Source organism: Nelumbo lutea, chromosome 5 (assembly GCF_056320005.1).
Source record: "Nelumbo lutea isolate HS-2025 chromosome 5, American lotus-T2T, whole genome shotgun sequence".
Lineage (NCBI taxonomy): Eukaryota > Viridiplantae > Streptophyta > Magnoliopsida > Proteales > Nelumbonaceae > Nelumbo > Nelumbo lutea.
The window spans coordinates 15,021,085-15,034,676 of NC_142688.1; the positions used below are offsets into that span (position 1 = coordinate 15,021,085).

The 13,592-nt window shown below is 41.5% G+C and overlaps 2 protein-coding genes across 2 annotated transcripts; both read left to right on the forward strand.

The window, feature by feature from the left end:
* Positions 1-6,409: 6,409 nt before the first annotated feature.
* On the forward strand, positions 6,410-8,584 carry LOC148850538 (protein PHOSPHATE-INDUCED 1-like). Its single transcript, XM_088945477.1, has one exon. The coding sequence runs from the start codon at positions 7,379-7,381 to the stop codon at positions 8,342-8,344; it is 966 nt and encodes a 321-aa protein (XP_088801603.1). The 5' UTR covers positions 6,410-7,378; the 3' UTR covers positions 8,345-8,584.
* A 2,669-nt stretch (positions 8,585-11,253) lies between these two features.
* Positions 11,254-12,883, forward strand: LOC148850539 (protein PHOSPHATE-INDUCED 1-like). The gene has a single exon (XM_088945478.1). The coding sequence runs from the start codon at positions 11,667-11,669 to the stop codon at positions 12,657-12,659; it is 993 nt and encodes a 330-aa protein (XP_088801604.1). The 5' UTR covers positions 11,254-11,666; the 3' UTR covers positions 12,660-12,883.
* The last annotated feature ends 709 nt before the right edge of the window (positions 12,884-13,592 follow it).

Below are 13,592 nucleotides of genomic sequence, written 5' to 3' on the forward strand. Positions count from 1 at the left end.
GCAGTTTCAATGAGTTGAGCTCGAATAGTCAAGTATTTGGTTTGGCTTGGCTCGAATCCACCCTAGGTACACATATGTACATTGGACTGCAATTTAGTTAGGTTATAGTCACATGATTTGATCTCATGTTTCTACTATAACGAGTTAGAGATCTCACCAATTGAACCATGTATTGGCAATTTGGCATCATTTGTGCTATATACATGCGGCCAAAGTCTCATCTATTGGTAGTACTATGGCATCAAGGATGAACTCAAAAGCCCACTGCCACCTGAAAAAATCGTTGTGTATTAACACAATAAGGCTATATTCGTTTGATAGAACATAAAAGAGAAACAAAAAAAGTAGAGGGGGGAAATTCTCAACAAATTTTGTGAAGAAAAATGCTAGTATGTAGATTAATCATCATGTGATAAGTGATAAGGGAATGAAATGTTGTCACACAACCCTCCCTTTATATTGGCTTATTTTCCACTTTATAACATGGGGTCCCACTAAGGTGTCGTTTAATAACATTGAAATCTGGAATCTGAAAAGTGTAAAAGCTATTATTTAGCTGAAGTTTGAAAAGAGGTATATATGCTTTTTTGTTTATTAAAAGCTCTAAACAAGTAAGGTTGTTTGAGATAGTTCAATCTTTCAACATCTTTGATGAGGGCAGATTTGGACCTCCAATGGAATTATGACACCTGGCACCTCATGGCAGCTCTCCAAGGAGCTCACCAAGGAGCTCACTAAGGAGCTCGACAGCTCTCCAAGGAGCTCGGCAAGGAGCTCGGCAGCCCACCAAGGAGCTCACCAAGGAGCTAGGCAAGCTCTCCAAGGAGCTCGTCAAGGAGCTCGGCAGCCCACCAAGGAGCTCACCAAGGAGCTAGGCAGCTCTCCAAGGAGCTCGCCAAGGATTTCGGCAGCCCACCAAGGAGCTCGCCAAGGAGCTCACCAAGGAGCTAGGCAGCTCTCCAAGGAGCTCGCCAAGGAGCTCGGCAGCTCACCAAGGAGCTCGTCACCAAGGAGCTCAAAAACTCTCCAAGGAGCCCACCAAGGAGCTAGGCAGCTCTCCAAGGAGCTCGGCAGCTCTCCAAGGAGCTAGGCAGCTCTCCAAGGAGCTAGGCAGCTCTCCAAGGAGCTCACCAAGGAGATCGGCAGCTCGCCAAAGAGCTCGCCACTAAGGAGCTAGGCAACTCTCCAAGGAGCTCGCCACCAAGGAGCTCGAAAACTCTCCAAGGAGCTAGGCAGCTCTCCAAGGAGCTCGCCACCAAGGAGCTCGGCAGCCCACCAAGGAGCTCACCAAGGAGCTAGGCAGCTCTCCAAGGAGCTCGCCAAGGAGCTCGGTAGCTCACCAAGGAGCTCGTCACCAAGGAGCTCGAAAACTCTCCAAGGAGCTCTCCAAGGAGCCCACCAAGGAGCTAGGCAGCTCTCCAAGGAGCTCGCCAAAGAGCTCGCCACTAAGGAGCTAGGCAACTCTCCAAGGAGCTCGCCACCAGGGAGCTCGGAAACTCTCCAAGGAGCCCACCAAGGAGCTAGGCAGCTCTCCAAGGAGCTCGCCACCAAGGAGCTCGGCCACTCTCCAAGGAGCTCACCACTAAGGAGCTAGGAAGCTCTCCAAGGAGCTCGGCAGCTCACCAAGGAGCTCGTCACCAAGTAGCCACCAGGGAGCTCGTCGCCATAGGCAGCTCGCCACTTGCAGGGTAGCTCGGTACAGAAGAGCAGTTCGGCATATCGCAGGAAGATCTCCTGCCTAACAATCGTACCTGACAGATCTGGTAGCAGCGCCCACATCTCTTGCCAGGCGGCATCGTGCCTGCCATCTCTAATAAGCATGTCACGCCTGACGAGTTCATACCCTGAATCAACAGCCTGCACCTGCCACCTTAGTCCTGGCAGTAATGGCTGAGGCACCACTATATAAGGACTCCGACCCCCAAAGCCAAGGGGAAGAGAATGAAAAATGGAGGTAATCCTTGCTCTCTAGCTCTCTCATTCCTGTAATATCATCTTCAAGCCCTCTACAATCAGAGTGCTAACTTAGGCATCGGAGAGTCCCTGCCGGGTAAATACCACCGGGCCCCTTGGTTTAGTTCTCGCAGGTTCCTCAAACTCCCGCCGCTTACAAAAAGGAGGAAAAATGGAGTTCTCGCAGGTTCCTCAGCTCACGCCACCTACAAAGAGGAGGAAAGATGGAGTTCTCGCGGGTTCCTCAGCTCTCGCTGCCTACAAAGAGGAGGAAAGATGGAATTCTCACAGGTTCCTCAAGCACCCGTTGCCTACAAAGAGGAGGAAAGATGGAGTTCTCGCAGGTTCCTCAGCTCCCGCCGCCTACAAAGAGGAGGAAAGATGGAGTTCTCGCAGGTTCCTCAGCTCCCGCCGCCTACAAAGAGGAGGAAAAGATGGAGTTCTCGCAAGTCCCTCAGCTCCCGCCACCTACAAAGGAGAGGAGATCACCTCATGTAGAGGGCAGTTGGGTCGCACTACACTAGGGAGCTCCACCATCCTCTGAATTACAGGCCACCTAGGAGTAAGTCAAATGACGAGTCCACCAAGGTAGCTCACCACCAGGGAGCTCAGCATAGCTCTCCCCTAGGCAGTTAGCCATCAGGGAGCTCGACATAGCTCTCCCCCAGGCAGTTCACCACCAGGGAGCTCAACCATCATTTCCTGGGAGCAGATCAAATGACGAGGTACTTAGCCAAAAAATAAAAAATTGGTACGTGACCAGAAACAGTTACATCAATCTTAAAATGGTGGATTCTACCATTTTAATCCAAAGGGAAGAGTTTATCCAACCATCTAATGTATTGAGGTTGAATAAGTCAAAATAGCAAATGGTTGGTGGATGCACCTTCTGCAAGGAACCACCGTCGATGTCATTAGTAGATGCCATTGGTTCTATGAAAATGAGGTGAGAGTTCCCAAAGGTGTTAATAGTAGATGTCACCAACTCGTTGATTCTATAAAAATGAGGTGACAGTTCCCAAAGGTGTCAACATAGAGATGCATACTTTGCCCGTGCTTCTTCAGCCCTAGGAAGTTTGTGCCTTGGAAAAGCAATTGCCTGGAGGCAGAGGGTCTGAATGATTGCACTCTAATGTTTACAACTAGCAAGGGTCTTGGCAGGAGAAGGTGTTCCTTGTGGTCCACCATTAACGGAGAGCTTTACGTAAGTGAGAAATTGAAGACATCATTGGTAGAGTTGCCGGCATGGAGAAGGAAGGCTTGAAACTTTAACTTGGAAAGTGAATTAGGGATTGGATTTGAGTTTAAGAAAAAGTAATTTTTGTCATTTGAGAAATGATAAGAAGGCATTTAGGACATTTTATCAGCTCTGAATTGCCTCTAACTACATTAAGTAGCTGGGTGAACTCTTACCATTTCAGGTCTGTAAATGGCATTCATATACACCTTTAAGACGTGACCCCAAATGTTTATTATCTCTGGAAAGCAAGTTTTTTGAGCGCTATCAAATACTACCTAAGTCCCACAAAATTAAAGGCTCAGATTTCTCCCACCACGTAAGCCTCCCCCTCCCAGTATAAGTAGTTTGTTAAAGTTTTAAAAACTTTCCTTTCGAGTCAGTTCCAAACATTGCTTAAAGGGCTATTTGATATCAGCTAAAAATATTGAGTTTGAAAGCTTATTGCTTTATATGTTAAGAGGTTGTGCATAGCTGAAAGCCTAAAACTGAAAAGTTTGTAAATTATTATACCCTCTAAATTTTCATTGTTTAATTCATTTGAACAACTAGAAGACAAAACAATAGGGGTCCATTTGGTTCACAGTCAGAATTGGAATGATCCATTCCCATAATCTGTTTGATATAGAGGGGAATAAAAATGGGAATTGGAATCAGTAGAAATAGGATTTTATTCTCAAGAAAATGACCATTTCCTCAAATGGAAGAATATCATTCTAACAATAATAAGAAATAAAATTCTAATTCTACTCAATCAAACACCATTGAAGAAAACGAGGCCTAAATCTTTCGCTTCAATAACCTCAGCCGTCATTAAACGGCCATTAAACTAGAACTCTTAAAAGAAGAAAAAGCTTTGGATTTCTAAGGCACCAATAGCGGGCGAGTATGGTAAGAAAGATATCAGTATAAAAAATATATTGACCAATAGAATTGAAATTAGCGTAATTAGTGCAGTATGTGGGCGGGTATGATAAACGATTTTCTTTGGAAATATAATTATAAATAGGGAAACATAAGAGGAAGGGCGTATCAATGGTCTTAGCTTAATTTAGTGGAGCAGTTATTTGGGATAGATGTAAATAATAAGTAATTAAAGAAAATATGCAAATAATTAAGAATATTTGAGAGTTAAGAGTTAGTATGTTTGCCACATTACCACCAACACACAGAAAAGCTCTTTTTTTTTTTTTCCATATTCCAAATTAATAGGCTCTAACCAGTAACTAAGGTACATGACCATTGACCACAAACAATAATAGCAATTACAATATGCAATTAAGCGTCGATGAACAGGAAACCCGGCCGGCAGGAAGTAGCATGTGGCAAGGCCTTGTTCTGTTGTTGGGGGTTGTGGTGGAAAGGCCAAGACCAAAGCCCACAGGCCTACAACGTTTTTCAGGTCAAATTTTCTTTTGATTATAAACCATTAACAGACCTAAATGAAAAAGTAATAATTAATGACTTAATGTACATGACTCTATCACTGTGGTGTGTGGGGTGTACGTACGTACATACGTAGTATGGATTAATGATGCCCATGCTCATGGTGTAATTTTGAAAGAGAGACGCTGTTTTTGTTGGTCATCACTCATCAGAGCCAATCTCATCCACCTACAAGCACCGAAGCTGGCACATATACATTAATAATTAATATTTACAGCAGGATGATCAGGATGAAGCCTGCACTGCACTGATTTAACAATATGCAATAGTAGCTTACCAGACCAGGCCTGCTATTTGCTGTTTGCTGCTGAATTTGTAACGACAAACAACGAAAGCCATGGTTTTCCTTTTTGCCGTGTAGACCAACGCAAATTAATTAGAAGATATGGACAACAAAGATTTCCACGCAAAAGCAAAGTTAATAGATAAAAATTTTCAGTTGGACAAACAATTATGTGCATTTCATAAAAAAAAAAAAAATGCGGAACAAGGTTCTTAATTAGAAAGCCAGAATAGACCATACCAACAGGCAACGGGGGGGTGGGGGGTGGCATAACTAGCAAATCGAGCTAATAACCATTACAAAATTAGATCTGCCTACCACAATGCCGCATTTTTTTTTCTCCAATCTCAGAATTCTTAATGAGTACAGTGGGCTTTGATTAAGCCATTATAAAATTTGGAACCAATGCCGTTCCTCGTACCACACCTTTAATATTATTTCCAAGACTTGGTCTGATAAAATGTTTTTCAGAAAAACATTTATTTCCACAACAGCTGAATAAAATCTGCTAATATTTATGTTTATATTTATATCTACATAAAATTAATATGTATTTGCTAGTAAAGTTGGTGCAATGCTGTATGTTTACTAAAACATTAATGTAGGTTCAAGCCTAGCATTGTTTCTATGTTTTATTAATAACATATAAGATAATGGTCATTTTTCTGTTTAATTTATTAATGACATTTCATATCTAAATCCAGTGGGTATGATTTGATTTGAATTTATATATTAATGGGTTGAATATTTTTTTTTATACATGAAAAGATATTAATGGATTGAATATTAGATCCGTTTAAAACTCAAAATCAGGTGCTTAGGAAATTTTGTTAGAAATCTTTTTTTCCACCTTAATTCGTTAATTATTTATTTTTTTAATTGAAATTTCAAAGAAAAGAAGTTTTCAACTAAGATTAGACTGTCAAGAAAGCAATGAAATTGCAGTACCTAAGTTTATTTGTTTCTAAAAATTTAATGATTTAGGTCGTAAATTATCTGATAATCTCATTGTGTGTCTATACTCTATAGTCTAAAGAAGATATGGGTTTGCAGTCCAATGATCATATGGATCCAAAACAAGATGGGCTTGCAGTCTGAAGTTTGGCAACTGTTCGGGCTCGGGCCCATTCAAAATTTGGAGGTCTAAATACTATTGAGTCCATATCAGGATTCGTACATAATTATTGGTGAGAGGTGGAATCTGCAGCCGGAACATATCCCTTAGTCATTGAATAGTAGATGTTCTCGATGTACGGCTATAATGACTGATTAGAATGTTATCGGCACCGTATGTTGGTAGCTGATCGAACTCGATTGGTGATGTCAATGATCAACTGCCAAATCTGCAAGATTAAATTGAAGAAAAACGAAACGAAAGGCGACAAAAGAATTTTAATTTCACCATATGATAAAATTATTGAAAGAAAATGGCTAAAGATACAAATTAAAAAGGGCGTTAGCGAGTGAAATTTGGAGAAAGAAAGAAAGAGAAACGACTCGACTCTATTGCTCGCTCCGAAAAGCCAAGTTTTCTATTCTCCAATCACACGCAAAAGCTGATGAAGCCCGTCTCTCTTGTACTTTGGAGCGCTTCCAGTTGGCATCTATTAGCTTCGTCCAGCTGGATTCTGCTATTTCTGGTTACTCCCATCCCTGTCACCAACCACTGATTCGCTTTCACGAGTTGCGTGTGCATGCGCCGATGCGCGGGCGCGTTTTCAAGGATTAACCCCAACGGCCAACTCCAAACCCAACCGCGTTGTCCTCTCTCTGTCTCTCTCTCTCTCCTTTTTAATTGTTTTTTCCTTGGGGTTGGGGTTGGGGTTGGATTTTCACCTCGGATGCTCCCACCAAAGTAAAAAGTTTTCTATATTTCGAGAAAACACCCCACGCAAAACGACGACGCCAGTTGGCTTCTCCGCGCATCCCTATGAAAACACCCCCTTCCCCCGACCGCAGTGGCCAGTAGTATATCCCTTCCACACACACTCTCTATGGACTGCAACGTCTCTTCTCTTTTCAGGTTTTTTATTCCTCTTTATTTTTGTTATTTCCCTTCAATGCCCCAACTTCTTTGTTCAGAAACAGCAATGTATAAGGTCATTCCCGTCATTTTCGTACCCACCCTTTACTTTACCTTAGCTGTAGTAATGTGCTTTTATGGCACTTACTGCAAGGGGGATAGATGCCTTAGCTGTATCGAGACTGACACCCCCCAGTCCCCACCCAATGTTATTATTTTTATAATTTTTTAACTCGTTAACCATCTCTGTCCAACTCTCCTCTTCTTTATTTCATTCATCAAAATAATAATAAAATAACACGTCTCTTGGAACTATATATTACCCCTGTAGTCCCTGCTGCCTATACAACAAACACCTCCCAACTCCCCATTCTCTCTTCTTCTTCTTCTTTTCTCTCCAGTGGTCTTTCTGCCAAAATAAAAAACCCAGTGAATAATGGGTTCAACCAAGCTATTCTTGTTCCAAATCTTCTTCATGGTCTCCCTAATTCATTTATCCTCCGCTGCTAGGAGACTCGCCGATCAGGTACAGGAGCAGGCCCAGCTCTTGCAGTACCACAACGGTCCTCTCCTCTATGGAAAAATCTCAGTAAACCTCATTTGGTATGGCAACTTCAAGCCTTCCCAACGTGCCATCATCTCCGATTTTATCTCGTCCATCACCACACCATCAGCTTCAAAGTCCACCCAGACCCAGCAGGCCCAACCTTCTGTTGCTACCTGGTGGAAAACCACCGAGAAATACTACCACCTCGGCGCCAAGAAGCACCCCTCCCTCACCCTCCAGATGGGCAAGCAGATCCTTGACAACTACTCGGTTGGGAAATCTCTCACCAGCAAGCAACTGGTGCAGTTGGCTGCGAAAGGAGACCAAAAGAACGCCATCAACATTGTGTTGACGGCTTCGGACGTGGCCGTCGAAGGCTTCTGCTCGAGCAGGTGCGGAACACACGGCTCTTCCTCCTCCGGTGCCCTGGTGAAGAAGAATAGCAAGTACAAGTTCGCATACATCTGGGTGGGAAACTCGGAGATTCAGTGCCCAGGTCAATGTGCTTGGCCGTTCCACCAGCCCATCTACGGACCCCAAAGCCCACCGTTGGTGGCACCAAACAACGACGTGGGCGTGGATGGTATCGTGATCAACCTTGGGAGTCTGTTGGCAGGAACGGCGACGAATCCCTTCGGCAACGGCTACTTCCAGGGATCTGCAGGAGCGCCTCTAGAGGTAGCTTCGGCTTGCCCAGGCGTATATGGCAAGGGGTCTTACCCGGGTTACGCAGGGGAGTTACGGGTAGATCCCACCACTGGAGCTAGCTACAATGCATACGGCGCAAACGGAAGGAAATACCTTCTCCCAGCCTTGTTTGATCCTTCCACTTCTTCCTGCCTCACATTGGTTTGACCGTTTGAGGAGAGAGAGAGAGAGAGAGGGTATACTAGTATTAACCATACGGTATAGTAAATAGCAATAGCTCGTACGGCAATCTCCGATTCGGTGGAGAAAGAAAAGATTGTGGTCTGTAGGTGTATACTTCAGACGTACTTTTGATCATGTAGGAAAGGTCCATAGTCCCATAGGGCCTACGGAGGATACTGTAATTCATTTATTGATTTAATTAATTTTTTATCATGAAGAGCAAAATTAGAGTGCTTTGCTTTTGAAACAAAGTCTTCAAAATGGGCACTTTCTGCCTTTTAGAATTGAAACAAGATGCGAGATCGACGAGTCTTTAATCATTATTAATTCAAGATCACCATCCCCCCCCCCCCCCCAACCCATTCAGTAGAAACGGGTCATTCCAATTAAAAACTGTTCCGCTTGGACGGAATAGAATCCTATTCTCATTCTTGATGAATGCTTATTTCCTCCTGTACTTCGAAAATGAAATATTATTTTAGTTAATTTCAATTTTTGATAACAAACTATGAGAATAGACCATTAGTTCTCGTTCAGAGAGTCATTCTCTAAGATCATCAGGGTTTTCTTGCAATGACCATGCATGTAGGCTAAAGAAAATTAGGAAAATGTATAATAAATGTTTTCAAATTTTAAATATAATATGTACATATGAGATGTACTTATACCAGAAAAAAATATATAATAAATAATATTTGGATAACAAATTTAAAAATGGTACTGTAATTTTAATATTAAAAAACGCATTTCAAAATAAAGCATCCCATATTTTTGCATCGCGTTTTTTCGCAGGGAATTACTTATTCCAACAACACAATGTTTTTCGGCTATTTGGACTTTAAAAAAAAAAAAGCCTGAAAAGGCGGGCTATTTATTTGGACTTTCTATCTCACATGGTCAAAGGTACTCCTCTTGTCCAATTTCCGTCTTCATATACACCTCATCATGTTCCTTCCCAGAATTCCATTGGGTGTTTCTCAACTTTGGTCTCAGTGTCTCACTCACTCATGGATCCAGCCTAATCGACAAGTTAAAAATTAAATTAGAATGAAAACAAATAGACTGCAAGTTGACTTAATAGAATAGAAGTATAGAACCCTTGATCATCAAGCCCCATGGCCCCTCAAAATATTTATTTCTGCACTATTGACTTGTTCTCTCTAGTTGAATTCAGGAAAACGAAAATGAATTCATTTGTGTCGATGACCCATTAGCTAAGATACATAGCTACTCGGTGTTCCTGCCTGGTTCTCTGTGATAAAGGTGAATGCACCTCACTACACCCTTCTCTATCCTTATCTCTTAGGCTTTTAGTTTGGAAGTAGTATAATTGCAAATATGTATAATACAAATTTAGGTATGAAAATACAAATACAAGGGCTATGCGTTATATATATATATATATATATATATATATATTTATACTGCAGTATAAATGAAAATACTTACAACACCCATCCATATCCCGATTCCAGCTCATATATAATTTAATTCTAGGACCCAGCTAACACCAGGAGCCTAGGCATAAGCTGCAGTTCAGACAGACCCAACGCCAAGAAAGTAGATACAAGCAGTCGGTCGGAGCATCAGTAGCTGGATTTTTTTAAGGAAACAAACAGTAGTTGGATTCGATCACGGTATTTCTAGTCGTAGATCACCTTACTCCTATTGTTTGCATTAGTAGTCTGGCCCATTTCTAGTAGAGGCGCTAGAGGGTACCACATGCTCACGGTAGGGTTCAATTTCAATGTAACCCGACAGAGACAGCTGATTCTAGACTTGGGGATGTTTGGAATCATGGCCGTTTTTTAAAAAAATGGTGTCACGTTGGAATCATATAGGCGTTTCAACATACATCCATGTATCTTATTGTTTGGTTCAGCCGATATTTTAAAAATCAGACGTCTCGAAAATCGAGACCTTGATGTTTTATGCATCGGTGAACCATATCCCCCAATAGTTGACTGATGTGCATCCTATGTGATGTTTACCTGTCAGCATATAGAAGAAAAATGGTGGTGAAAATCACCTTACCAAACAGCAGAGTATTGCTCACTATCTACATGATAGAAGTGTTTTTTTGCGAGAAAAACGGGTCTTGGAAGCATGAGTGTTTTTTTTGAAAATTGGTCCCCCTAGATTATTTTAATGGATGTTAAAAGATGGTACATGATGACCACCACTATGGATGGTGAATGATGAATTGCTGAAACTTCGAGAGGCCCACATCTTCTTCTTCCATTGCTATTAAGACTGTGTTTGGTTTAAAATTTAAATGAAAAAAATAGTGAAAGGAAAGGAAAGGAAAGGTAGAAAAACGTTTATAAACCTTGTATAGAATTCCATACCTTTTCTTCCCTTCTCTACCTTTTCTTTCAAACCAAACATTAACCTAAATGTTACTATCCAAAGGGGAAGGGGAAACGAAGGTGATATTTGGCACTGAAGATGATTTTTCAAAAATGGGAGCTATGTAGGATTTACATTAGAATTTGAATAATCAGTGATTTTTTTTTTATTTGGTTGGCCGATTATGCTGATTTTTGGGAAATCAGTCAAAAATTGATTAATCACTTTTTATTTATGATTTTCTGACTTTTAACTAATTCCGGTTTTTTGAGTATGACATGGCATATTCCAACACGACATTAGAATACAGCTTTTATAACATAAATGATACCAAACAACAATTTTTTATACCAAACAAACTCCAAATCGATTTCTCAAAAATCAACTTATATAACATAAATAATACCGGATAACATTTTTTTTATGATTATTAAAAAATCACTGATGATGATTTGTGGATGGATAAGGAGAAATCATCATCGATGCCTTCCAGCTTGACATTCATCTTAAATACAGGTGCAGAAGAAAGGCTACCTTCCAGCTTGCAGTGTGCAGTCAGTTTGCACCAGTAGACACTAGTTTTTCAACAAATTTACATCATCACAATTCACAAGCCACAAGTAGCGCTTAGCTTAGCTGTATACAGAAAGACGGGATATGCGGTGCCACATCACAACAGGTAAAAGTAAACTACTTCAATTAATTGAAAAACGCGTTCTTTGGCCCTCTCATGATCTCATCCTCATAATTCATATGCACCCAACTCCTTCGTCGCTGTTTCTTCCCCCAACTTTTTTTAAATATCACGCAATAAAATTACTCGTCTCTTCAAGTTTATGTAAATCCCGCGGCGCATCTACATCAAACACAAACCATCCTAGCTTCCCCTTGCTACTGCTTTCTTTCTTTCCCCTCCTACTTATCAACCATACGAATCCGATACAGATTGAGATTGATAATGGCTTCTTCGGTTCCAATCAATCTATTCTTCCAACTCTTTTTGCTAACCTCTGTTATTCATTTCTCTTCCGCTGCGCGGATACTCTCTACTCTGGTACAGGATCAGTCTCAGCTCTTACAATACCACAATGGTTCCCTTCTCTCCGGCAAAATTTCCATCAATCTCATCTGGTATGGCAATTTCAAGCCTTCCCAGCGAGCTATCGTCTCTGATTTCATCTCTTCTCTTTCCACTTCTTCGGCATTAAAGACTACCCAGACTCAACCTTCGGTTGCCACCTGGTGGAAAACCATTGACAAGTACTACCACCTCTCCTCATCCTCCTCCTCCTCCCCCTCGAAGAAGCACCCTTCCCTCGTCCTTGAGATGGGTAAACAGATCCTGGATGACAAATACTCTTTGGGGAAATCTCTTACAAATAAGCAAATCCTAGAATTGGCAGCGAGAGGAGACCAAAAGAACGCCATTAACGTCGTACTGACGGCATCCGATGTGGCCGTCCAAGGCTTCTGCTCCAGCAGATGTGGCACCCATGGTTCTTCTATGGCTTCTAAGAGCTCTGGGTCTGTGGTGAAGGTGAACAAGAAGTTTGCATACATCTGGGTTGGCAACTCGGAGACTCAGTGTCCGGGTCGATGTGCCTGGCCGTTCCACCAGCCCATCTACGGACCACAGAGTCCACCCTTAGTGGCACCAAACAACGACGTCGGCGTGGACGGTATGGTGATCAACCTGGCCGGTCTATTGGCCGGAACTGTGACGAACCCCTTTGGGAACGGTTACTTTCAAGGTCCCGGTGGAGCACCTCTGGAGGCAGCCTCAGCTTGCCCTGGTGTGTACGGCAAAGGGGCATACCCGGGTTACGCAGGGGAGCTATTGGTGGATCCCACAACTGGTGCAAGCTACAATGCGCACGGTGCAAACGGGAGGAAGTACTTGCTCCCGGCTCTGTTTGATCCTTCCACTTCTTCCTGCTCCACACCGGTCTAAGTGAGATTAATTCAACCTCAAACTCAAACTACAGGAGACATAACAAACTGAGTTGAGACTTGTTACATATATATAAATATTTAGTGGTATTAGGGACGAAGGATAATGTAATTCATTCAATTTATTCATTTGATTTTTACTATTGATGGAAGAGTATAGCATATTGGTTTATTTTTTACACGATCGAGTACGTAATCCAATTATTTTCATTTTTTTTGTTTTAATTCCTTCTCTTCTTTTTCCCCTTTTTGTGTGTTGGGCTGGATCATGCATTCATTCATGATCCATATATATATAAATGAAGGCTCAGCCAAGATTCATGCTTCATGGATTTTAAGTTTTGATACAGAAAATTAATTATATGGTTTCATTGTGCCCTGATAATGGAAAACTATAGGCTTTGTTTTCCATAATTAATAGTTAAAGAAGCAAAAGCATCTGATATATTCAATTTGCATATCCTTGATTTTGAACATTAAACCTATTGAGTATATATACTATGCATTTGGCCTGATTTTGGGGTTCCACAACAAATTAATTCACCACATCAAAATCAAATGCACCTTACCAAATTAATATACAGAGTATATGTCCTTTAATAAAGTTGCTGTTGGAGTTTCTGAATATTGAAATTAAACTTGAGTTCATCATGATCGATCTCAAGAGTAAGATTTAGATGATGTTTCTTTTGCCGTTGCAATTGGATTCGGATCATGTTCCAGTCGACTTTGTTGCAACCTATAGGTTGTGATGTCGTCAGTTTAGGTCCAGTTTTGCTTCAAAAGCATAGCTATGGTTTTGCTTAAAAACGTTATGTCTATGTTTGGTTTGATAGAAAATGGGAGAAACGGAAAGTTAAAGGGAAGTTACTTTGCTATATTTTGTCAAAGTATTTTAAAACTTTTCCTTTATTTTATGTTTCTCTCTTAATTT

Excerpts from the sequence above, each read along its gene's own strand:
- LOC148850538 (XM_088945477.1), top strand. The coding sequence starts at position 7,379 with ATGGGTTCAACCAAGCTATTCTTGTTCCAAATCTTCTTCATGGTCTCC.
- LOC148850539 (XM_088945478.1), top strand. The coding sequence starts at position 11,667 with ATGGCTTCTTCGGTTCCAATCAATCTATTCTTCCAACTCTTTTTGCTA.